The sequence below is a fragment of the Bos mutus genome, chromosome 4, assembly GCF_027580195.1.
Source record: "Bos mutus isolate GX-2022 chromosome 4, NWIPB_WYAK_1.1, whole genome shotgun sequence".
Taxonomy (NCBI): domain Eukaryota; kingdom Metazoa; phylum Chordata; class Mammalia; order Artiodactyla; family Bovidae; genus Bos; species Bos mutus.
The window spans coordinates 26,423,584-26,449,124 of record NC_091620.1 but is presented as its reverse complement, the minus strand read 5'-3'; the positions used below and the strand labels follow the sequence as shown (position 1 = coordinate 26,449,124).

Sequence of the window (25,541 nt, the reverse complement as noted above, 5' to 3'; positions counted from 1 at the left end):
TCGAACCCATGTCTTCTGCAATGGCAGGTGGATTCTTTACCATTGAGCTATCAGGGAAGCCCTCTTATAGCCCCCTAAAGTCTCCAGTCAAGCATGCTGCCTTGCATAACAAAGGAAAGGAATTTCTGTCACATTCCTGTCAAGGGCCACATCTGGATGCAAGAAGAACGTGGCTCCTAGTGGTATAAGATCTTCACACACCCATCCTCAGGATGTTCCGTTTGTAAATGCTTTGGATTTTTCAAAAAGTGTCTCCACTTCTATAGTCTAAGGTAATTTTCCCAGTTGTGTGAGATGATAGCTGTTATTTTGAATTATGCCTTACAGATGAGAAAAGTACAGAACAGCTTGGCATGAGCTTTGGGCAGCTCATGAGTCTCAAAGTCCAGAGGGCGTGGGGTCAATGGCCTCTGGGCCTCTTTTCATGCGTGTCAGTCCCTGTTGTGCCCATTTCTGTTAGTCATCATCACCGAGACCTTTGGTTGCAGGCTTAGCCCAGCCTAGTTGCTAAACCAGGGGCCCAACCCAAGCCCAAGCTCTGGATTCTGGCCTAGGTAAGCAGGCTGTCACCAGGTGCCACCACACCACAGCGGGGACCCCAGTGGTTCAGATCTGCATCTCCCAGCCCCTTGGCTGAGTAGCCCAGCCCCAGGCATTTTATTAACTTCAGAATAATGCCCCACCAACCAATTGATTGTTTGGGACCTCACTTGTCTGTCTATAGTGGAGTTCTACTGCTTTTCAGTACCTAGTTCAATACACCTTCAAGGGTATTTTTTTGTTGTTACAGCTGCATTCTAAGTCTCTGATTAGATTTCATTATTTTCTGAGTAAAAGTTTCTGATTAGATTTCACTGTGACTTTCACAAGTTGTATGCAAGAATTTACCTATTGGAATATATATTTTTATTATACTTTTTTCCTTTTACATGACAGGCTAACACATTGATCTTTTTCTTTTTCTCTTTTTTTTTTTTTAAGTTTTTATTTTGAGTTGGAATATAGCCAATTAACAATGTTGTGATAGTTTCAGGTGAAAAGCAAATATATATATATACACATATATATATATGACTCAGCCATATATATATATGTATATCCATTCTCCCCCAAACTCTGCTCCCTTCAGGCTGCCACATAAGATTGAAGCACATCGATTTCTTAAAATTACATATGTATATATTTCTATAAGGATATAATCACTGAATTTTATTTCAGAACAGCAAAAGAGGTATTATAAAAAATATTTACCATAAAAAGGGAACTTGAGTCTGACAAGGTTGAGGCCATCATATTGGAATATTGACCTTCCAGATATTTTCTGGTTGACTTGATGATACTTGAACAGATAACAACTTTTAGCTTACTTTGCTATGTCCACTTTCTCCTGCTCTCTCCTCACCCTGGGGCTGCTCCCAGAGGCTCCTTTGTTCTGCTGATCCCACACCTTCTCTTTACCTATCAGAGAAAAAAGTTCCTGACAGCATCAGTTGCTCCCTGGTACCATCCCAGGAGGCCCACTGCTCCCTCCTAGGCTCCCTCCCACCCCTTCCCAGTCCCCCAGCTCCATCTTGCTTGTTCTACCCTCACTTCAACACACTTAACATATCCAATCTCTTCTGGACTGTCTGTCCAGGTGAGATCCTGGGCTGTGCTCTGTCTCCTGATGGCCTTTTAAATGTTCTTTTCTCTAGCTGGAGATGCATCCTGTTCTCATGGAATAATCTTTGTCAGTTCAGCTGGAGATCTGAAAAATGGTGAGCCTAGCTGAGCTTTTCTGCCTCTGCAGAGACAGTGTTGTGATCAATAAGGGCTTCTACTCTTGAAGATTTTCCTTATTGCTGTATCCCCAAAGCTTATTACTCATCTCTCTGGTTGTCTCTCCTGTTGGGGGTGGCAGGTAATCTGTGAGAACACACACAATTATATTCACTTGCTTTCTTTATTATCAGGCCATACCCAGATTTTATGTTTTCCCTATCCTTTGACCACCATTTAACCTCTTTCCTGGTTAGACTGTCAATAGTTAAAATTTTGCTATTAAAAAATATTATGTATTTACTGTGGGTGTCAGAGGGAGTAATTCTGTGACATGGCTTCTTTGCAGAGGTTGCTGATAATCCATCAATATCCTTCATCTTTAAATAATAATAATAGAACTTTCCAGTTCTACATGGACTCACGTTCACTCAGCTAAAAAATCTACATTTCCCAGCTTCCCTTGTAGCTGGGTGTGGTCATGTGACTGAATTCCAACCAATGGGATGTGAGCAAAAGTGATTATGTCATTTCCAGGTCTTGCCCTTAAAAGGAATGAGTGTACACTCCCCTTCTCCCTCTTCTCAATGGCCAGGATGCAAACATTGATGGCAGGAACTGAAGCAGTCACCTTGGAACTCAGAGATGGAAGTCACGTGTTGAGAATGGCAGAGATACTCTACCAGCTGTAGACTACATTCCTTTGGACTACTATGTAAGAGAGAATAAAAATTCTGCTTAGTTTAAGTCACTGTATTTTGGGGTCTTCTGACTACCTATTTTATGCTCTAAGCTTCATGTTACTACCATTACCCAGGAACCTGTCCTTCTTACTTGTACTTATTTGTGTTTTCTTAGTTCAAGTTTTATGATTTCTGTCTTCCTTTTAAAAACTTTTAAACTGTTAGATAGTGGGTCATCTAATTTTTTTTTCAAAGAATCAGCTCATGGTTTTCCTTATTCTAGAGTGCTTAGAGTTTGAAGATTATTTTTGCTACCTTTACACTTGAATTAATTTCTAGCCACTTATGGAATTGTTGAGTCACATCCTTTCCTCCTCAACATTCTTTCTACATTGTTCCATTGTCCTATGCCATCTAAAACTGCTGAAAAGAAGTCCAAGGTCAGTCTCATTTTCTTCTTGGTAGATGGTCTGCTGCTTCTGCTGGGATGTTTATAGTAGGAAGCTTTTGTTATCCCTAAGATTTAGGAACTTCACAAGAGCTATTCTGATTTCAATAGTCTCTTTACTCAATTTACCTGGAATATAGGAAATTCTGTTCACTTGCCAGGCTGAGTCTTTTTGTTTCAGAAATGGCTTTTCTTTTATGCTTGTGACTACTTTTTCAATTTCATTTGTTCCCTCTTCATCAGGACTCTAGCTGTATGTTGGATCAATATAAACATCTCACATAGCTACCATTTTCTTTCTAATCATTTCATCTGTTTGTACTTCTCTTTTATGTCTGTGTGATATTCTCACATCTGTTATCCATGGCACTGACTCACTTTTCTGTTATAGCAACTCTACTTCTTGTGGTTTCTAATGTGACTTTCAGATAGTGTATTTTTCTTCTATTTCTTTCCTTATCTTTCCAAGTCTCCTTTTCATATAATTTGGGTATCTCTGAATTTTTGTTTCATAGGGTCTCATATTGTATTCAGTTAGAGTGATACTTTTCAAAGAACTTATTCTATTTTCTGAAATCATTTTTCTTCTGATGTGTATTCTTTATATGTATTTTTCTACTGACATTCTTTGGGAGAGGAGAATAGTATCTCACGTAGATCCCATGGTAGCTCTTTACTAAGAAATAGTGACTAGTACTTGAATCCATTTGCCCTTGAGATATAACTTCTATTTCATAGGAAATGTAGTAGCTAGAGAAGAAAGCTAACACAAGGGAAAACCAGAGAAATACAGAAGGACATTCTGTAGGACAACTGACTCAATTGTTTCCACTGGTAAGTGTTCTAAAAAAGGGACTGGACGAGATTAAGCTTAACAGGTATTAGGGTCCTTGATTGGATACTGATATGGATAAACCAGCTAAGAATAATTGGAAAAATTTTAATATGGCCTGGAAACTAAATGAGATGAGATAAAATAACTAAAACACAAAGGTAGAAAGTGTTGCCTAAACAAAACAGGGATAAAAATGTTATAAAACCATTTTTACAGTATGATCTCATTTTAGTACACACACAGGTAGCTGTTACAGTGAGTGATATTCTCTAGGTGGTAGGAATATGCTATTTGTTTTTAAGCTTGTCTGTATTTTCTAATATTCTACAAGTACATATACTTTTTATGTAATATTTTTTTTTTAATAGTGACACATATTTAAAATTGGAGAAGGGAATGGCTACTCACTCCAGTATTCTTACCTGGAGAATTCCATGGATAGAGGAGCCTGGAGGGCTATAGTCCATGAGGTCACAAAGAGTCAAACATGACTGAACAACTAACACTTTACTTTTATATTTAAAATATTTACCATGGAGATAATAAAGCTTAAGTTTCAAGGTCCCTTCTCATGTGCCCTTCCAAGGTCTAGGAGGACATCCCTCCAACAATTTTGTACCATGCACTTTTGTAGGATTTTTAAATCTCATTTTTCATTTCTCTAGCATTTTTAAATTGTGGTAAAGACACATAATGAAAAGTTCACTCTTTTAACCATTTAGGTTTACAGTTCAGCGGTAGTGCATACCTTCACATTGTTGTGCAAATATCATCACCACTCATCTCCAAGGCTTGGTCATCTTTCCAAACTCAAATTCTGTACCTGTTAAACAATAACTCTTGACAAACCCCTCTCTCCAGTCTTTTTATTTTTAAGAATCTCCAAAACTGTATAAGCTTTAAACTCCACAAAACCTGGGCCTAGCCTCAACTGACAACCAGATATCCTAGTCATTCTTGAGAAAGCTTTTGAAATGATACCTAACCCTGACAAGGTGACTTTAACCTCAAACCAAAGGACAATCAACATATGCAAGGAGACTCTCACCAAAGTGCTCATCAGTAAATGTGCAAAACTCAATAATTGTGACAACATCAACAGTGTATACACATAAAAACAAAACCAGTGAATGTTACTAGAATATACATTAAACAACTTTTTCCAAAAGTTACTTGTTTGTCATTCTTAAGGTCCAATTTTATTGTAAAGTTAAGCCTATTTTCTTCATTACTTAGAATTATTGGTAAATAGTACCATAACTTCCTGTAAAATTAGTCCAGAGGAGTATATAGGCATTTTATATAGTTCTATCAGCTATTTTTTAAGCCTGATTCAAAATCAAAGAAACCTTTATTTCTTTCATACTTAGAAGAAGTTCAAAGTAAGAGTCCAGGACTAGTATAATTTTATGATCCTCAAGGAACTGAAGCCCTTTTATCTTGCTATGCTACCATCCTTAGCATGCCAATTCATGGCCCAGTAGGGTTGCTCAAGCTCCAGCCATCAAGTCTATATTCCAGTCTGAAGGGAAAAGTGAGTGAAAAAGAGCACACCCCCTTCCCATGATGATTCCTTACAGAAATTTCATCCAACTCCTGATCTTGCATCATTTTTGCCCTATAGCCTTAGCTAGCCAAGACAGAGGCCAGGAAACACAATCTTCATTCCACAAACTCATGCCAACTAAAAACCAGACGCTCAATTACTAGAGACCCAATGGTCAAATATATCCAAACCATACATCTAAGCTTTACTGCAGCATGTAAGCTTTAGCTGTGAAAAGCATCGTATCAGTGTACTAATTATCATCACTTTTTACTGCGTGTTGTTTCCAGGGAAATGTAAACCACAGGATGTGGTCTCTGACCCCATCCCTAGAGAATGTTACCATAGAAGACGTTTCCCCACACGGTAAACAAAGGAAAACAAGGAACGTGAGGGTAGAAGTTGTTGTACCCATGAGAGAGCCTATAGAGCTGGAGCATAATAGAAACAACCAGAGGGGGGTGATGGAATCAGCAAAGGAAAGCCTCGTGACCTTTCAGCCTTCTCCCTGGCTTGATAATGAAATACAGAAATAAACCTCCCCGCTTGTACTTTGCATATTTTGGTTGTCATATTGCTTTTCTAAATTGATTGCATTTGACCTTGATGAGGGAATTTACCTTGGTGGTTAACAGAGTCTGGAATTTTGTTCAAACTAGGATTTCTCCCTGAAATAGTGGTAGTGGTCAGTAGGAGTGGTGGTCAGTCTGCTGGGTTCTTTGCCTCTTATCTAACTGCCCCAAGATCTGGGCTCTTTTTTCCTCTCTCTGGCTCAGCGATGAGGCAGGCTCCCTCTCTGAGAAAAAGCAGGGCGTGTTGATCTAGCAGAGCGGCTCATTGGGATTCTGTTCCTCTCAGCTGGCACCCCCACCCAGCCAGCCTCTGGGTAAGAAACCACTTATTCCTACTGTTCTTCAGTTTGACTTCCTTAGGGAAATTAGCCCCACAGAAGTAGCCAGACAGTGGTAGCAAAGTATAGAGCAGGCACCTACAGTCCTGCAGCTTCTCCCAGAACCAGCAGAGGCTACTGCAGATAGACCAGGGCACATGGGGCCCACATGGTACAGAACTCAGGAAAACTGTTTTAATCAACCACCGCCCTTAAAACTCTTTGGGGGTAGGTCACATTTGGAGTAAGGGAGGCTTGAAAGGCAGGGAGGGGACTTTCCTCTTAACAGCGGAAGGAGCTTCTTAACAGTGGAAGGAGCTTCCTAACAGCCTTCCTTTTCTGCTTTGTGCCTGGGTCAGCAAGTTCTAGGGGAGCTGTGTCCTCAGGTCCCAAGGGGGCTGGGGCCTGTCGGGGCACGCAGCAAGCTGTGAAAGCACTCTGGAGGAAAAGGGAGGCTCCTCTTCATTTCCCTTTCCCGCAGGCCTGCCCTGGTTTTTCATGATGTCATCCATTCATCATTGTGAGCTGATTGGTGGCCCCAGGCCTTGGCTGGCTGCCCAAGGCCAGGAGGGAAGAAAGAGGACCCAGGACAAATGCGCAGCAGGCCCCTGACTATGTGCGGAAATGTTGTCATCAGTTCCACATAGAAAGACTTGGAACAAATCGAAGAAGACAGTAAAAGTCACAAGATCCTATCCAACCTTCCCTTCCCTGAATGCCTGGGAAGAATTCAGGGGCCTCTTTCCTGTGGATGGGGAACCAAATCCTGGAGTGGGCCTGGGTGTGGAGGAGGGACTGCTCGGCCAGATGGTTCATTCTCCAGAATTCAACCTGTTTCCTGAATCAGTGGTGTTTGAAAGCAACTTTGTCCAGGTACTCTTGGGCCGCTCCAAATGGCACTCCTTGATTCCTCTAAATCTCTTCCCACAATGTGACGGAGAGTCTGTCCCCGGAACTGGAGTGGAGTGACAACTGAGGCAAAGAGAGGAACCAAAGGCAAGGCTACCCACACCTGACCCTGACATTGCAGAGCCCCAGATAGGCTTTCTCCTGCAGTCACTCTGGAGAGAGAGGTCAAGGGTTCTCTGCTCTGAGGGGAGGGTTTGATCTCTGAATCCCTTAGTTTACTTCATCCTCCAGGCTGTCAGTTCAAAGTAGATGAACAAAAAGGCAGTAAAATGAGATGCTATTTACGGCTTTAGAGCAGAAATGCTGATGGATGAAAGAATAGAAGTGGGGCACCCAGAGAGATCTAGGCTCGGAGTCTGGTCCATTTTTTTCTCGTCAGGGGATGTCATGGTGCAGGTGACCTGCGCACCAGTTTTCTCTGTTGTAAAAGAGGTGGGACTGACCTGGCTGGGAAACATGGGAAGAAAGGCCTCAGTACAGGAGCACTCAGTGCATTTTGTTTCCTTGCCTGGGCTCTCCTTAGGCCAGATGGGACCCAGAATAAGCAGCACTTGGGGGTTACAGGGGCCTGACAGTGAAAAAAAGATGCAGGAGATAATAGGGCTCCCAAGAAAGTGCCAAAGGACAGGTTTTTTAATTAAAAGCCAGGAAATGGTCTGGGGAGGATTCATGGGAAGTGTGACACATGTTCAGGGAACCCTTGTGGGCAATTGCTAATATTGGGTTAGTCAAAAAGTTCATCTGATTTTTCCACATCAGCTTAAAAAACCCAAATGAACTTTTTGGTCAACCCACAATAGGCAAAGTAAATATTGTTACAGTTGTTTAACCAATATAGGTTTAACTGTGGTTCCAAACAAGTGATGACTTTGCCCCCACCAGTAGTGGAGCCATGTCTGAAGCCACTGGCCATGTCTGAATGAAGCATTTTGGATTGTCACAGTTTGGGGGTGGGGTTGGGGTGGTCACTGCTATCTGCAACTATTGGGCAAAGGCCATGGATGCTGTTAAACACCTTACAACACACAGGAGAGCCCACTCCCCCCAAACAAAGAATTATCCAGCCCCAAATGTGAACAGTGCCGAGTTTAAGAAGCTCTCTCGTGAAACATGCTGCTGCTCCTGCCAAACGCTCAGACTGTGCTGGGGGACTGCTTTGCAGGTCAGAAAGGGCAGGGACTGGATAGACATCTACAAAACCTACAACACCATGGCCCTGGGGGTGACCTCCTCCGTGCCCTGCCTGCCTCTTCCCAACATCCTCCTCATGGCCAGTGTCAAATGGCACCACGGGCAGAACCAGACATGGAACAAACCATCCACAACCCCCAAGATCATCCTGAAGAGGTGAGCATCCTGAAGTGGGGCAAAGGGGGAGGCATGTAACATGGACAGGAAGGAGGGCCAGTCTACATCCCCCCTTTCCTTCTTGTTGCACTCACTGCACTGAATTCTTAGGAAGTCTCTCTACTTTGGGGCAAGGGACAAGGAAGCCAAGGGGTCTAGGAGATGAAGCATTGGTTGGGAGATGCAGGTTCTAAACCTTATGCAACTGACTAGACTCAAAACCGGAAAAGGCAATGGCAACCCACTCCAGTACTCTTGCCTGGAGAATCCCATGGACAGAGGAGCCTGGTAGGCTGCAGTCCATGGAGTTGCGAAGAGTCGGACACGACCGAGTGACTTCACTTTTACTTTTTACTTTCATGCATTGGAGAAGGAAATAGCAACCCACTCCAGTGTTCTTGCCTGGAGAATCCCAGGGACGGCGGAGCCTGGTGGGCTGCCATCTATGGGGTCGTGCAGAGTTGGACACGACTGAAGCGACTTAGCAGCAGCAGCAGCAGACTCAAAACAATTTTTGAGTTCCAAGTTACTTGATGCATTTCAGTTTTCCTACTGGTAAAGTGAATTGAATGAAGTCTTACTTGGAACTGTAATATTATGTTTGTCCGGGATGCAATGGCCCTTTATTTTTTCAGATTTCCAACTTTTTATTTTGTATTGGGTATAGCCAATTAACAATGTTGTGGTAGTTTCAGGTGAACAGCAAACTGACTCAGCCATACATATACTTGTATCCATTCTCCCCCCATATCCTCCTCCCATCCAGGCTGGCACATAACACTGAGTATAGTTCCATGTGCTATACCCTTGCTGGTTATTCATTTTGAATACAGCAGTGTGCAGTGGCCCCTTTAGATGCTTGAGCCTCTTCAAGTAATTTGCAGGATATCTCAAGAATCTCTAGATATTCCCAGAAGCCCAAGTTAACCTTTCATTGCTCCATGGTGCTTCAATAATAAACCTCTCCGTTATGTTCTAAGCACCCCCTACAGCAAGTGCATCCCAGTTCAGCTGACTAATCCCAGATCCAAAGCCAGCTCCCTGAACTTTAGCTCCTTTGGGAAGAGTAATTGGGGCCTTAAGGTCAATGAATGGACAAGCTGGACAGTGAGACCCAGCTCCTATTTTTCTATCAAGAAGAAAATTAAAAATCCCTATGATCCCAGCTACCTTACTCCCAGGCTGCCCTTCTCAAGCAGGATTCAGGGAACACCGGCATGAGAATCGTGGCAGGAAAGGTGGAGGTTAAAATGCAGATTCCAGGGCCCTACCCCAGACCTACTGAATCTGAATCTTTGGGGGTATCTTCAGGTGTCTGCATTTTAACCAAGCTCCCCAGGTGAATCTGATCTCCCTGAAGTTTGAGAACCACTGTGCTAACCATTCACTCCTACCCACCCCCAAAGCCTTGGTCCTAAAGGAGACACTCTTCATTTTAGTGAAGACAGCGTTGGACCATGTGTGTTATCAATGTATGTCTTCCCTTGCGTCTTCAGGATTCTCCCATTGAAGTTTGTGGAGCTCCAGGTCTCTGACCACCTTCAACGTGTCCTGCGTTTGAGGACAGTCACAGAGAAGATATACTATCTAAAACTCCACCCTGACCATCCTAAGACTGTCTTCCACTTCTGGATCCGGCTCATTCAAATTCTGCAGAAGGGCCTGTCCATCACCACCAAAGACCCCAGGATTCTTGTCACTCACTGCCTGGTACCCAAGAATAGCTGCAGTCCCTCAGGAGACTCACAGGTAAGTGGACACTATGGCCTGCTCCAGCCAAGGCCAGAGCTGAGCTGTAGAGCTTTGGTAAGCTGATATGGGAGCACCCTGGGAAGGAGATCCCTGCCTTAGGCCTTTTCTAATCACTTAATTGATTAAAATTCACTCAAGTGTACAGTTCAGCATTTTCAGTAGTTTCAGTTCTGCAACCATCACCACCATATCTATTACCCTAAAAAATTCCCTCATGCCCATTTGCAGTCATTTTGTTCCTACTTTCTACCCTAGGCAACCACTGATCTGTCTTCAAACTCCACTCATATTTCTGAAACATTTCATATACATGGAATCCTATAATATATAGTGTTTTGTGTCTGGCTTCTTTCATTTAGCGTAAGGTTTTTCAAGTTCATTCATATCATAGCATGAGGCCAACTCTATGTTAGAGTCACATATTATCAATAATTTCTTCCTTTTTATTGTGGAATAGTATTCCACTGCATGGATATACCACATTTTGTTTGTCTAATCACCAGTTGATGGACATTTGGATCATTTTCATGCATGCGTGCTCAGTCCTGTCCAACTCTTTGAGACCCCATGGCCTGCATCCCACCAGGCTCCTCTGTCCATGAAATTTTCCAGGCAAGAATACTGGAGTGGGTTGCTCTTTCCTCCTCCAGGAGATCTTCCTGGCCCAGGTATCGAATCTGCATCTCCAGTATCAGCAGGCAGATTCTTTACTGCTGGGCCACCTGGGAGACCTTTGGATTATTTCGTTTGGGCCTATTATGAATAATGCTGCTGTGAACATTTGTGTACAAGTTTTTGTATAGATGTATGTTAGGGTATGTTTTCATTTGTTGTGGGTAGATTCCAAGAATTTGGAATTGCTGAGTTATATGATAAGTTTGTGTTTAAACAGGCAAACCTTTTTCCAAAGTGACTATACCATTTACATTCCCACCAGGAATGTGAGAGGGTTTTGCTTTCTCCACATCTTCACCAACAATGATATTATCTTCTTAATTAAAGCTATTCTAGGGGATATGTTGTGTTTTTAATTAGGATTTCCTGTCAAGAAACTTTTCATAGACTTGTTAACCATTTATATATATTCTTGGTGAAATTTCTATTCAAATCTTTTCTTATTAAAAAAATTTTTTATTGAGTTGTAAGAGCTCTTTGCATATTATGGATATAAGTCCTTTATCAGATATATGACTTGTAAATGTTTTTTCCCAGTCTGTGAGTTGTCTTTTCATTTTCTTAATGATGTTTTCTAAGGAGCAAAACTTTTAAATTTTGATGAAGTGCAGTTTATCAATTTTTTCTTTAATAGATCTTTTATCTAAAAACTCTTTGTTCAACCCAAAGTCACAAAAAATATGTTATCCTATATTTTCTTCAAGAAGTTGTATAGACTTCTTTTAAAAAAAAAAAAATTTTTTTTTTGGCCACATCATGTGGCATGTGGGATCTTAGTTCCCCAGCCAAGAATTGAATATGAGCCCCTGCCATTTGAAACATGGAGTCTTAACCACTGGACCACCAGGGAAGTCACTAGACTTAGCTCTTACATGTAGGTCTTTGATCCCTTTTGAGTTAATATTTTTGTATGATGTGAGGTAAGGGTACATTTTTAAGTAATTTTTTTTTTTGGCATGTGGATGTTATAACAATTCTAGTACCATTTGTTAAAAGACTATCCTTCCCATGTTGAATTGTCTTGGCACTGGACCATAAACGTAAGGATTTATTTCTGGCTTCTCAGTTCTGTTCCATTGATCTGTTTGCTATTCTTGTGCCAATACCACAATGTCTTGATAAATGAAGCTTTATGGTAAGTTTTTTGAAACCTCTGAATTTTAATTTTTGAAATTGGGTGTTGTAAATCTTCCAATTTTGCTCTTTTTCAAATTGTTTTGGAATAGCCAAATCCAGATCCTTTGCATTTCCATGTAAATTTTAGGATCAACTTGCCAATTTCTGCAAAAAAAAAACAAACAAACCTGCTGGAATTTGGTAAGGACATGTTGAATTTATACAACAATTTGGGGAAAATTGCCATCTTGACAATATTGAGTCTTTCAGTACATATGTATACAAAGTCTTTCCATTTATATCAATCTAATTTCCCTTAGCAATGTTTGCAGCTTTCAGTTTATAAGTTCTGCACTACTTTTGTTCAATATATTGCTAAGTATTTGATTGTTGTTGATATTATTGTAAATGGAATTGTGTTGTCTTAACTTTGTATCACTTATTGAAAGTATATAGAAATACAATAGATTTTTGTGTATTGTTGTTTATTAGCTGTATTAGTTTTCATGGATTCCTTAGGATTTTCTACATATATGCATATTCCTGTTATCTGCAAATAAATACAGCTTAATTTCATTTCTCATTTGGATCCATTTGTTTGTTGCTTATTGCATTAGTTAGAACCTTCAGTACAATGTTTAATAAAAGTAATAAAAGCAGACATCCTTGCCTCATTCCAGGTATTAGGGGGAAAATATCCAGTTTTTCACTAAGTATGATATTAACTATGGGATTTTTGTAAATGCCCTTTATAAGATAGAGGAAATTCCTTTCTATTCCTTGTTTATTAAGAGTTTTTTTTATCATGAATGGGTATTATATTTTGCCAAATGCTTTTTCTCTGTCTACTAAGATGATCCTATTGTTTGTTCTTTATTCTATTAATATAGTATATTGTTGTTGTTTAGTTGCTAAGTTGTGTCCAACTCTTTGCAACCCCATGGACTGTAGCCTGCCAGACTCCTTTGTCCAGGTCCATAGGATTTCCCAGGCAAGAATACTGGAGTGGGTTGCCATTTTCTTCTCCAGGGGATCTTCCCAACCTAGGGATAGAACCCAGGTCTCCTGCACTGGCAGGTGGATTCTTTACCACTGAGCCAACAGGGAAGCCCATATATTATATTACTTTAATTCTTAGATGTTAAACCAGCCTTGTATTCCTGCAATAAATTCTGTTACATTACGATGTGTATGATCCTTTCTATATAGTTTGATTTGGTTTGCTAGCATTTTGTTAAAAGAGTTTTGCACCTACGTTCGTTAGAGATATTGGTCTGTAGTGTTCTTGTGATAGCCTGGCTTTGGTATCAGAATAATACTTGCCTTATTGAGTAATTTAAAAAGTGTTCCTTCCTCCTCTGTTTCTGAGTTTTTGAAGAATTGATGTTACTACTTCTTTAAATATTTGATAGAAATCAGGGAAGCCACCTGGGCCTTTTTGCCTCAGGCCTTGGAGTCTAATGAACTGAAGCCTGACGTGAGCTACAACATAAGCTCCACAATGGCTGAGATTTTTATCTGTTTTTTTCACTGAGATTCCCCAGTGCCTGGCAAATAGTTGATGTTCAGAAAATATTAATATTAAATGAACGTGAGCAGGTGGTGCAGTGGTAAAGAATCTGCCTGCCAACCTGGGAGATGCAAGAGATACGGGTTTGATCCCTGGGTCAGGAAGATCCCCTGGAGGAGGAAATGGCAACTCGTTCCAGAATTCTTGCCCGGAAAATTCTATGGACGGAGGACCCTGGTGGGCTACAGTCCATGGGGCCTCAGAGTCTGACGTGACTGAGCATGTGCGCACACACACCCCCCCACACAACCAGAACATCCAAGGGGCATCACAGGCAACAAGAAAAGAGGCAATTTTACTTTGGCATAAAAAGCACCTCGACACAGGATATTTCTTAGATAAGTGAATTTGAAAAACATTAAATTTCTACAATAAACATTTAACCCCCTCTATTTAAATATAAAACCAAGTATGGTAAGTTTTATTAAAGTTTATATTAATAGACTGTTCAATAACATAGTAAGGTATGTTAAGAATAGCTTACCTACACTAAATTATGTTTAAAGTTTTTAATAACAATATTATTCTTAGGACATCAAAGGAAATTTATAACAATAGAGATCAAAACAAACAGTATAGCCTCAGAATTGCCTCTCTGAGCTGCTGGCATGGCTTTGTCTGATGGAACACTTTAGGTTCTAACACTTTCAGTTCTAGACCATGATATTAGGAAAATGCAGAGATGCTAAAACCTTAACAACCTGGCTTTGTTTTTCTTTCCTCCATCTAGTTAGTACAGAAGAAACCCCAAGCTTCCCAGCCCAGCGAGAGCCTCATGCAGCTGATGGCCAAAGGGGAGAGCGAGGCCCTCTGTCAGATCTTTGTGGACTTGCATCAGCACAACCTGTTCAGGTACATGACTCAAATCCAGCCAGCCTGATGTCCCCAGGTGGTCTGCCCCAGAGACTCAGAAACCAAGTAATCTGGTTAAGGGGCACAAGGAAGTACATGAAATTCTGCCCTTCCACATGCAATCCAGTCTGTATTCTTGACTCAGGGAAACCTTTTCCTGGTCTCTTTGCCTGATTGTCCTCCACAAGCACTGTGGGCTTGACTTCAGAGGAGGATATTCATAAAAAATGAAAAGTAACCTCTTCAATATTAAGAATAAATTAGTGACACAGTGGAAAAGTAAAACCTAATTTCTAATCTAGTTCCTAGATTTCCTACTGAGAAATAATCAAAACATTGTTGAAAACATCCTCTATCACTGAGTTCCTTTACCTACATACTTGGCCTCTGCTTGGACTTTATGGAGCTTCTGTGGTCAATTTTTTTTAAGTGTTTTCTGGAAAGCTCCCTCATGTAGGCCTGTCTTCTCCATGTCTGAGGAAATGTCATTGTAGGTACAGATGACTTAGGGTTGACTCTTAGGACTGGTTGGTATGAGAGAGACAAAAGCAGAGCACACTTAGACCTCAGGGTACCACAGCCAGAGAGCAAAGTTCAAGTGGGAACCGGAGTTCTAGTGAACTTGACATGTGGTGTCAAAGAAAAGGGGGAACAGAAATGAATTAGTAAATGTCACCAGAAGAGAAAAACACCAGAGAAGGAGATTTTGTCATAACAGGGACCAGCAATTCAGAGACAGAATTAAAAAAAGAAAGTTTTTTTGTATGTATGAGTGCCAATAATAAACTGAAAATCAGGAGAGCTCAGAGGAGGCGAAGTCTCATAGTGGGTAAGTGCTCACATAGGTTTGGACCCAAGTCACTGCTCTGACTATGAGCCCTTGGGCACATTGCTTAACTCTGCTGGGCCTCAGTTTTCAGATCTGTAGAGTGGAAATTATGATAATGCCAACCTCATCCAGATAGTGTCAGTATAAAATGAACCCATATGCATCAAGTGCTTGGCTGGTCCTCAGCAAATCTAGAGGCAGTTATAAGTTAACTCTCAATAAATATTAACTTGTATTCTAACTTGGGCTGAAAGTAGAAAAGTGATAACACAGGAAAAAGACTTATTAGTTGCCTGCTGTTGAAGAATTTTTTATACTGGGGTTGTCATTGGTATATCACACAGAGATCTGTAATGAAGAAGTTCCAGGGTAAGATATCACAATCTGAACAGGAGAGCTCTGGACTTAATACAGATTTTTTTTTTTTTTGACCACACCATTCAGCTTGCAAGCTCTTAGCTCACTGACCAAGGGTGAAACTCCTGACCCCAGGCAGTGGAAGTGCAGAGTTCTAACCATTGGACCATCAGGGAATTCCCAGAACAAAATATTCTGAAGCAACTTTTTGATTGTCTCAAAATGTTAACTCACAGATTTTCTTTATTACTCTTAGGACAGCCTCTGTTTATACCTCATTAGCCACACCTATATCTAGTCAAAGCTATGGGTTTTCCAGTAGTCATGTATGGATGTGAGAGTTGGACCAGAAAGAAAGCTAAGCACCAAAGAATTGATGCTTTCAAATTGTGGTGCTGGAGAAGACTCTTGAGAGTCCTTTGGACTGCAAGAAGATCAAACCAGTCAATTCTAAAGGATATCAACCCTCAATATTCACTGGAAGGACTGTTGCTGAAGCTGAAGCTCTAATACTTTGGTCACCTGATGCAATGAGTCGACTCATTGGAAAAGACCCTAATGCTGGGAAAGATTGAAGGCAAAAGGAGAAGGGGTGGCAGAGGATGAGATGGTTAGATAGCATCACTGACTCAGTGAACATGAATTTGAACAAACTCCAGGAGATAGTGGAAGGCAGAGGAGCCTCGTGTGCTGCAGTCTATGGAGTTGCAAAGAGTGGGGCATGACTTAGAGACTGAATAATGATAGTCACACCCAGTTGCAAAGGAGGCTGGGAAATGAAGCCTCTACTCCACATAGCCATGGGCCCAGCACAAAATTAGATGCTCTGCCTCAGCAGGAGAAGGGAAGAAGGGATGCTAGGGGCCTACTGGCAATCTCTGGCACAGAGAGATTTTAATATCTCTGAAAGGTCAGAGAAGTTGAAGACCTAAAGGAAAAACTCACAGAAGTCAGGTAAAGGATGGGGAAAGCTGTGCAGACTAAGGGAACAAATGGGTGTAAGACTGAGGCTATGCCCTGAGTAAGAAGCTTAATGAGTCAGTGTAGAGAAAGGGAAGGAAGATCAAGAGGAAGTGGGGATGTTGGTAGGAGGACATACGTAGAAGTGGGCAGGGCCCAAACCAGGCAGGGCCTGGGAAGCCATGCCAATGGATTTAAGCTTTAAGTGTAATGGGAACCTTAGCATTTTCAATAGGGAAGTGCTGTGATCCCATTTACATTTTTAAAAGGTCAAGCTGGCTGCTGCTGTGACAGCGATTTGAAGAGAGGCAGGCTAGGTGTGATGGGACCAGCCAGGGAGCCATGGCAACCGAGTGCAGGCTGTCAGGTCCAAGACGGATCAGAGGGATGTGAGAAACAGGGAACATTTAATTTTTGCTTCCCCATCTCAAACAATTACTTTGTACAGATGTTTAGTTTCTTCTCTTTCATTTCCCAGCATGAAGCCTTGGAGTGATGATTTTTCTCCTCATTTAGGCAGGTTCTGGTCTGGTTGCAGTTTTAGCAGTTTTTGCACATCAACAGCAATATGCAACTTACAGCAAATAAAATAAATGGCTGAGATGCCAAACAGATGGAGTCTCGCCCACTCCACCTCAGCAAAATCAGCGTCAAGGGTTCTGCTCCCCAAACCCCTACCCCATTCTACCTCCCCCTTCTCTAGTTTTCCTTCTGGTGCTTTAATATGGGTCACATCCACCCAATATAGCCACAGCTGTCCTTTTTCATATTTATATCTGCCTCTAAAGCTTTTGTTGCATCAGGAAAAATATAATGAAAAACAAGCTTTAAAACAAGAGTCTCATGCTCTATTCTTTTCCTTCTGACCTTCATTTCCTCGATCCTGAAATGACTGGAGTTCCAGGAGCAGCAAAAAGACAGAGAACAAAAAGGACAGCTCAGGTAAGGGAGGGTACAGAGCACCCACATCTTGGAGAATCTTTCTGCTCTGCAGACATAGGAATAAAATTTCCTCCAGCCCCCCAGACCAACTTTCCTTTGCTGTCAGGATCACCATTATCCTCCTGTACCTTGGTTCTAGTTCTTCTGGGATCTGCAGTCACCATAGTCTATTTGGCATCACATCACCCCAGTTTCTTCCTTTGAAATATTCTTTACATTCTTGAGTTCATTTCCAAGCCCACAGATCCTACCCTAGTCTACTTTATTATCTCTTGCCTGGGCCACTGCAGCAATCTCCTGCTAGTTCATTCATTCATTCAAAAACACATATTGGGCACTTGGTAAGTGCCAAACACTGTTGAAGGCTTTGGAGTCACAGTGAAGAAAAACACAGCACCCCATTCAGGGGTTTATAGTTTTTGGAGTCGAATGGGTAAATTCCCAAATCACATAACCTCTCCTTCCAGGCAACATTCAAAGCTCAAGACTGGGGTGCTCCTGTCTTGAGGGCACAAAGGCAGAACTCCCTCACTCCTCCTGGGAAGCTGTCCCAGAAGACCTGGGGTCTGTGCTGAGTCACAGAGGATGAGTACAAGTGGGCTGGCCGAGGCGGATGAGGCAGGGATCCTAGAAAGAGACACAGAGTCTGTGTAAGACAGTATGACATGTTCTGGAAACAGCAGCCAGTTCCCGATGTATTCTCAGGTTCTAGTTTACCCCAAATCCACTCATTTTGGCATGGCTGATCCTGCATGAGCCTTCCATCTCTTACCCATCTCACCTGATTACTCTCTCCTTCTTCATCAGGAGCTCTCTGCCTTCTTTTCTCCAGCTTAAATCTTCTGCTCTGGTCAAACCTCAGTTATCCTTTCCCATGACTTATTCATCCTCCTCTGCTCCCTTCTTTCTGACGCCACTCTAAATCCTGCCTAATCATCCAGATACACTCACAACTGGGGCTTCCCTGGTGACTCAGCATTAAGAATCTGTCTGCAATGCAGGAGACACGGGTTCAATCCCTGGGTCAGGAAGGTCTCCTAGAGAAGGAAATGGCAACCCACTCCAGTATTCTTGCCTGGAGAATTCCATAGACAGAGGAGCCTGGAGGGCTACAGTCCATGGGGTCGCAAAGAGTCAGACACAACTTAGAGACTAAACAATCACAACACCTTCCTGTCCAGGCACATCTTGCCTTGCTCATAACCTCTCTTTCATAACATAAGTTCCCTAATTGTTTCATAGGTTTAAGTCTTATTTCTTCAAACAATGCTAAACTTTTTTGTATGCCTCTGAATTCCTACAGTGGGAAGCACAGGTCTGAGAACGCAATAGGAGCTCAATAAATATTCATGCACCACATCCCTAAGAAATTATTCCTCCAAATTGGCTCATAAGGCAGCCAGAATATCATGTTATATTTGGAGGAGTGCGTAGGTCCCAGAGGAGCTGTGCCAACTTTTATCCAAACCAGGGATTCAAACTCAAACATCTGCAGGTGTTATAAAGGAGTAAAGAGTCTACGTGTCATAGATAGAAGAAACGGCTAATTTTTCCCTCATCCCTATTATTCATAAAACAACAGCTGGGCTGACACAGTTCAGCACTGAAGAGACAGTAGGGGGTGATGGGGACTGTGGCAATGAAAAAGTGAATGTTTCAATTCAAGTTTCATTAATGGTTGCCATGCTGCAACACAGGCCTGGCATTGCCAGATAATCTGATTTTTCAAGAAAAAACAAAAATCTGAATTTTTATATCACATACACCCCCACCCCCCACTTCATAAAAATCTATAGTGTGAAAGTGATAGTTGTTCAGTCATGTCTGATTCTTTGTGAACCCATGGACTGTAGCCTTTCAGGCTCCTTGGTTCTTAGAATTTTCCAGGCAAGACTACTGCAGTGGGTTACCATTCCCTTTTCCAGGGGATCTTCCCAACCCAGAGACTGAACCCGAGTCTCCCGCATCACAGGACAATCCTTTACCATCGGAGCCACCAGGGAAGCCCAACAAAGTACAGTATAGGCCAGACTTAGTGGGGAAACAAAAGGTACCTGCAGACCAAAGTGAGCCTAGAGGCTGCCAGTTTTCAGCCTCTGTTCTCTATGGTAAGCGGAGCTGACTGCTGGCCCACATTTTCTGCAAGTCTAGAATTGCTTTTTAATATTATGTGATTGTTAATACAATGGTGAGTCATTAATGTTTTTACACATACATTCAAACACACACACACGTACATACACACACACTCAAAACATATCTCATGAGATTAGTGTCGAAGAAGATAAAGCTAGAGAATATTTCAAACTTATTTCTAGGACTTGAGAGAACAGCTAGAATTTCAGAGTCACAGGACATCTCTGACATCGGAACTGTTGCTCCCAAGATGTCCCTAGGCTGATTGCAATGAATGATCCTGGGATGTCCTTAGGACCCTGTTCTTTCCTTGGAGCTGAAGGAACCCCTCTTTTCTCTTTGGGCCAAGTAGTGTACACTTTCAGTTTGGAAGGACACTTACACCCCAGCCTCTTAAGACTTTTGGATGATGAGAGGGAGAGACAGAGGGAGCTACATTTGGAAAAGCCAGCATCCCCAAGTGTACCTGTGTAGTTGAACATGTCACTTCCCCATTTGTGGGTGATGTGATCTATATTGCTGTTGCTATGTTGCTAAGTCGCTTCAGTCGTGTCCAACTCTGTGCGACCCCACAGACAGCAGCCCACCAGGCTCTGCCTGGTCCTTCCTAAAACTTTAATGTGCAAATGCCCCCCTAGGGATCTTGTTAACATGTAGATTCTGATTCAGAGCATCTGGGCAGACCTGAGACTACATTTCTCACATGCTCTGGGTGATGCCAAAGCTGCTGGGCTGTGAGCCACCCTTAAGCAGCTCAAGCCAAGTGGACCAAGAACAGGCTCTGGCTTCAGGCCATCTGGGTTCAAGGGCATTGCCTGTTCAGCTAGCTGAATCTCCTGGGGAAATTCACTTGGTTAACCTCTCCAAGCCATGTTGGTTGCCTTGTTTTATGGGTACTGCCTGTTGACATGGTATAGTGGTAAAAACACGGGCTCTGTTGCCTGGCTATCTGGCTTGGGATTCTGGCCTTGCCTCCTCACGATGTGACCACGAGTAAGTGACTTCACCTTGCGGGGCCTAAAAATCCTCACGCATCAGATGGGGACTATGGCAGACTGACCTCTCAGAGGTTGTTGTGAGGGTTAAAAGAGCATTAATGCGTGTAATTGTTTGGAACAGTGCCCAGCCCATAATAAGCACCTCACACATGTTGGCTGGAACCTGTGAGTGTGCTCTGTGAATTAAAGTACAAACAATTGCATTCCTTTTTGACCTAGGAAAAAAAACCTCTCCGAGTGAAGACTCCATCCCTTGCACCCGTGACCTCAGTTGGAGGGATTCGTTCACCTATGGAGAGTGGGAAAGAGAGAACCCCTCTGGGCCACAATCCCTCTCGCTCCTCAGCACTCTGGCAGCCTCCACTGGGCCTCAGCTGGCCCCACTCATAGGTACGGTGACGGCATCATCCACTGCCTTCCTGGGACCAGCCTGGGTTCAGGTTCTAGGGTCTTGGGAATGATTCCAGGAGGCTGTGGGTTGGGAGTGGGGGACCAGCCATAGCTGCCTCAACACTCTTTCTTCTTGCCCTGTTCTTCTCTACCTCCAACTGGGCTGAGTGAAACCCTAAGTGTGGCACCTCCAGAGCTACCAGAGGCCCCTGGGCTTCCTGCAAGTGGCTCAAAAGAGACAGAGACTAGCAGGACACGGCTGTCATTAGAGCTGCCTTCTCTGTGCTGTGCGGGAGGCATGAGGGGCTGCCTCTGCAGAGGGAGGAGCTCCTTCTCCTTCTCTGGCCTCCATGGGAATCCCAACCTTCTGCTGTGTAGAGTGGGAAGGAGGAAGTCTGTGAGGAACAAAAGTGAAAGTCGCCTCTGACTCTTTATGACGCCATGGACTGCAGCCCACCGGGCTCCTCTGTTCATGGGATTCTCCAGGCAAGAATACTGGAGTGGGTAGCTGATCCCTTCTCCAGGGGATCTTCTTGAACCTGGGATCAAACCCGAGTCTCCTGCAAGGCAGGCAGATTCTTTACCATCTGAGGCACCAGGGAAGCCCAGGAGGGATGAGGTGTAGGGATCAAATTTCTCTGAGGCCCAGCCCTTATCTTTCCATGCACCAAGGCTCATCCATCCATCCACGTATTCATTTAACATTCATTAAGTATTTCCTATGTGCCTCTGTCTGACCAGAGATCCTTAAAGAAGGTACAGTGGTTTATGTTTTCTAGAGTAAAGTATTATCAATAAGCCACTAACTCTTACAAGTTACCTATTATCAACAGTTGACGATTTAAAAAACTAACAGAAGTATCTAGGTGCCTATAGAAGAGCTCATAAGGCAAGCTACATCTTATTGAAAGTTTTTCTCTCCTATACTCACAGGAAGTTCTATTTGAGCCACCCTTTCACAGTAGAGAGAATCATACGACCCTTGCCAACACCACTCTGCAGCATTCAGCTTTCTGTGGGATACTGTCTTTATGGAGGGGAGGAGAAAAGCTGCACCTAAGGAAAAACTAGAATCATCTCATGCTGACAGCACAGCCTTTCCCTGGAGAATCGCTTGGGAGCATGGCTCCCAGATGAGAAGCGTTATTACAGCATTATTCTGGTCCGTAACTTTGCATCCTCACCACCACACATCACTGCACCTCACCTCCCTTCCAGCACAAGAACATACGCTCTCAGAAGGACCAGGATCAAGAGAGAGAGAAGGAAGGAAAGAGAACCAGAACCAGAAAAGAGGTGGAAGAGAACAAAACGGGGCTGAAGAGGAAGGTGGAGGGCGGAAATCAGAGAAGAGGGGAGATGCAGAAAAGTGGTAACAGAAGGAAATGAAGCACACTGAGAGATGCCTCGCCACACTTCTATTTATCTAATTTAAAACTTTAAAGTAAGGCCATATACCAAAGGAGACATGTGTTTTCTTCTCTGCTCAGACTCCTCTGGACAAGGATAAGGGGACAGAAATGAATTCCAGCCAAAGGCCTCTCCTTAAATGTTCCTTTTTGCCAATTTTTCTCCTTAGTCCCTCTGTTTTGATTCAAGCCTTAGACCTTCCTCCTTAGTGCATTTCCTGACTTGGACCTGCTAGCCTGGCCCTGCTGTTCCAAATGGTGGTTTGGGTCTGAGGCTACACAAGTTTCCTGTGGGAGGTGGTAAGACAAGGTGCATGTGGTAGGGGGAGTTTCTCTTGCTGAGTTTCAGAAATAAGGCTTTCTATTGTCTCAGCCCTACAAACACTGGCTCAATTTCTTTTGCATATCATACTCCCTTGAAATAGAGTATCTTGTTAGTACTTATTATATATGCCAAAGAGAGGAGACACAGGCTCAAGCTACAGGTAAATCAGAGGTTCCAGGCTCAAAGCATAGGTAAAATCAAGGGTTCACAAATTATAGATGAAGAGAGTCACTAAGGAGGGTCTGCTAGAGAGACCATGGACTGGTCTCTATTTAAAATGCACGATATTGCATATTCAATAAAAGCCAGACTATACATATTTCAGAAAAGGTACCCAACCTTCCAATTGGAAAGCTTTTCTGGACATCTTGCTTTGATTTAGGCTGTCCTAGGGGAGGGTATTTTTCTTCAATGAAGCAGTTTTCAGACTGAAATGGTTGGAGGCCTAAAAAGTAAGTTCCTCGATCATCATTGGTCTTGCCGAGGATGAGTTATGTCCTAATTCTTGATGATTTCAGTATCCACATAGATGATCCTTCCCATACCCTAGTCACTGTCCTTGTCCTTCACCCTCCTCAGCCACTGACCCTCCCTCCGTGATTTACCCTAGAGTTTGCCATTAATAACTGCACCCACCCCATCATTTCTACTCTCCTACTATATACTATCTCCTATCTTTCCCTGAGTCCGATACTCCTTCGACCCCACCAATCCTGCAATTTCTTGCTCCTTCTGGGTTTTCATCATCCCTTCCTGTCCTCACATCCTCATTCCCTTCTCCTCCAGCCTAGATTCCACGATCCATCCTGAATGCCATCACTCCCTTGCAAGTACCCTCAGCGCCTTTGCACCTCTTCCGCTTTATTAACTGACCGGGTCGAACTCCCCACCATGACGCTAAACTATTTTTTGGCTGCGCTAGGTCTTAGTTGCAGGACCTGGGATCTTCGATCTTAGTTGAGGCATGCAGGATCTTTATTTTTCTTCGTTCAGACTCTTAGTTGCAGGATCTAGTTCCCTAACAAGGGGTTGAACCCAGGGCCCCTGCATTAGGATCACGCAGTCTTAGCCATTGGACCACTAGGGAGTTCCCCACGCCACTAAACTTGCCTAGAGAAAAAATCACATGCCATACTACCCAGTTTCACCTCAACATTATCTCAGTTCTCAAGAGGGTCCTTAATATTGCCTGGAGCTCATACTATGTTCCCCTCATCGGCTCTTTCTGCTGAATGGCTATTTCACATCTTCTCCTTTGGGTGGGAGGCTTCCCCCAGTGCCTCCTGATTACCCAGCTTCCTATTTCACTGGGAACATAGTAGCAATTGAAAGAAAACTCCAAGTTCTCACTGACCACCCCTACCACTCACCTAGAACCAGACCAGTAGATCTAGATTCTCTCCTTGTTAATCTAAAAGAACTGCCTAGCTCTAAGCAAAGTCCAATCTTCCCCTTTTGTACTGGGTCCCCTCCCACCTCACCTACTCAAGGACATTGCTCCAGCAACTCTCCCTTCTCCCTTCATCATCAATTTGATTCTCTCTCTTAGAGGCTTCCCATCAGTAACAAACATGCTGGTATTTTTCCTTAATATAACTGCTATTTCTTCCATTTAAAAACATGAAAAAAAATAAAACAAAACCTCTCTTGGGCTCTCTACCCACTCTGTTCCCCTTTAGTAAACTCCCTAAAAGGGTTTCCAATGTTTTGCTTCCCATTTTCTCTTGAACCCTTCCACTACAACACCAAACCTGATCTTCACATTGCTAAAGCCAATGGTCAATGAGTCCTCACCCCTCTGTTCAGTTCAGTTCAGTTCAGTCGCTCAGTCGTGTCCGACTCTTTGCGACCCCATGAATCGCAGCATGCCAGGCCTCCCTGTCCATCACCAACTCCCAGAGTTCACTCAGACTCACGTCCATCGAGTCAATGATGTCATCCTGCCATCTCATCCTCTGTCATCCCCTTCTCCTCCTGTCCCCAATCCCTCCCAGCATCAGAGTCTTTTCCAATGAGTCAACTCTTCACATGAGGTGGCCAAAGTACTGGAGTATCAGCTTTAGCATCACTCCTTCCAAAGAAATCCCAGGGCTGATCTCCTTCAGAATGGACTGGTTGGATCTCCTTGCAGTCCAAGGGACTCTCAAGAGTCTTCTCCAACACCACAGTTCAAAAGCATCAATTCTTTGGCGCTCAGCTTTCTTCACAGTCCAACTCTCACATCTATACATGACCACTGGAAAAACCTAGCCTTGACTAGACGGACCTTTGTTGGCAAAGTAATGTCTCTGCTTTTCAATATGCTATCTAGGTTGGTCATAACTTTGTTAGCATGTAACATACTTGATTTCTCCTGGAAACACTTCCTTCACTTGGCTTCTAGAACACTATGCTCTCCTCTTTCACTGGCTTTACTTCTCAGTTTCCTTTGCTAATTCATTCTTATCAACACCCCTCCACCACCACCATCACCACCATCTCCAAACACTAGAAATTTGCAGGACTTAGTCTTGGGTCTCTTCTAATCAAACCTCATGGTTCATACCACACATAAACCAGTTACTCCCAAATGTATCTCTCTAGTTCAGAACACTGTGATCGCCAACTGCCTACTTGATAACTCCATTTGAATTTCTAATAGGCATCTCAACATGTCAAAAAAAAAAAAAAAAAAACCTCTCAATACTGACTTGCTCCCCACAAGGTCTTTTCTATCCTTGTAAATGGCAGCTCCATATTTCTGCTTACTCAAACCTGGAGTCATCCTTGACTCCTCTTTCTCTCCATCTCATTTCCAAACCATCAGGAAACACCT

The 25,541-nt window shown here is 42.9% G+C and overlaps 1 protein-coding gene across 2 annotated transcripts; it reads left to right on the top strand.

Annotated features, from left to right (window-relative positions):
- Positions 1 to 6,762: 6,762 nt before the first annotated feature.
- On the top strand, positions 6,763 to 23,163 carry GARIN1B (golgi associated RAB2 interactor 1B). Of its 2 annotated transcripts, XM_005905246.3 has the most exons (7): positions 6,763 to 7,032; positions 8,231 to 8,415; positions 9,912 to 10,164; positions 14,259 to 14,380; positions 17,431 to 17,468; positions 20,822 to 20,992; positions 21,926 to 23,163. In XM_005905246.3, exons 1-7 carry the CDS (start codon positions 6,784 to 6,786, stop codon positions 21,937 to 21,939), a joined length of 1,032 nt encoding a protein of 343 aa, XP_005905308.2. In that variant the 5' UTR covers positions 6,763 to 6,783; the 3' UTR covers positions 21,940 to 23,163. The 2 variants fall into 2 exon arrangements, with proteins under 2 accessions (XP_005905308.2, XP_070225370.1); XM_070369269.1 differs by lacking the exons at positions 20,822 to 20,992; positions 21,926 to 23,163 and having other exon boundaries at positions 17,431 to 17,711.
- Positions 23,164 to 25,541: the final 2,378 nt, after the last annotated feature.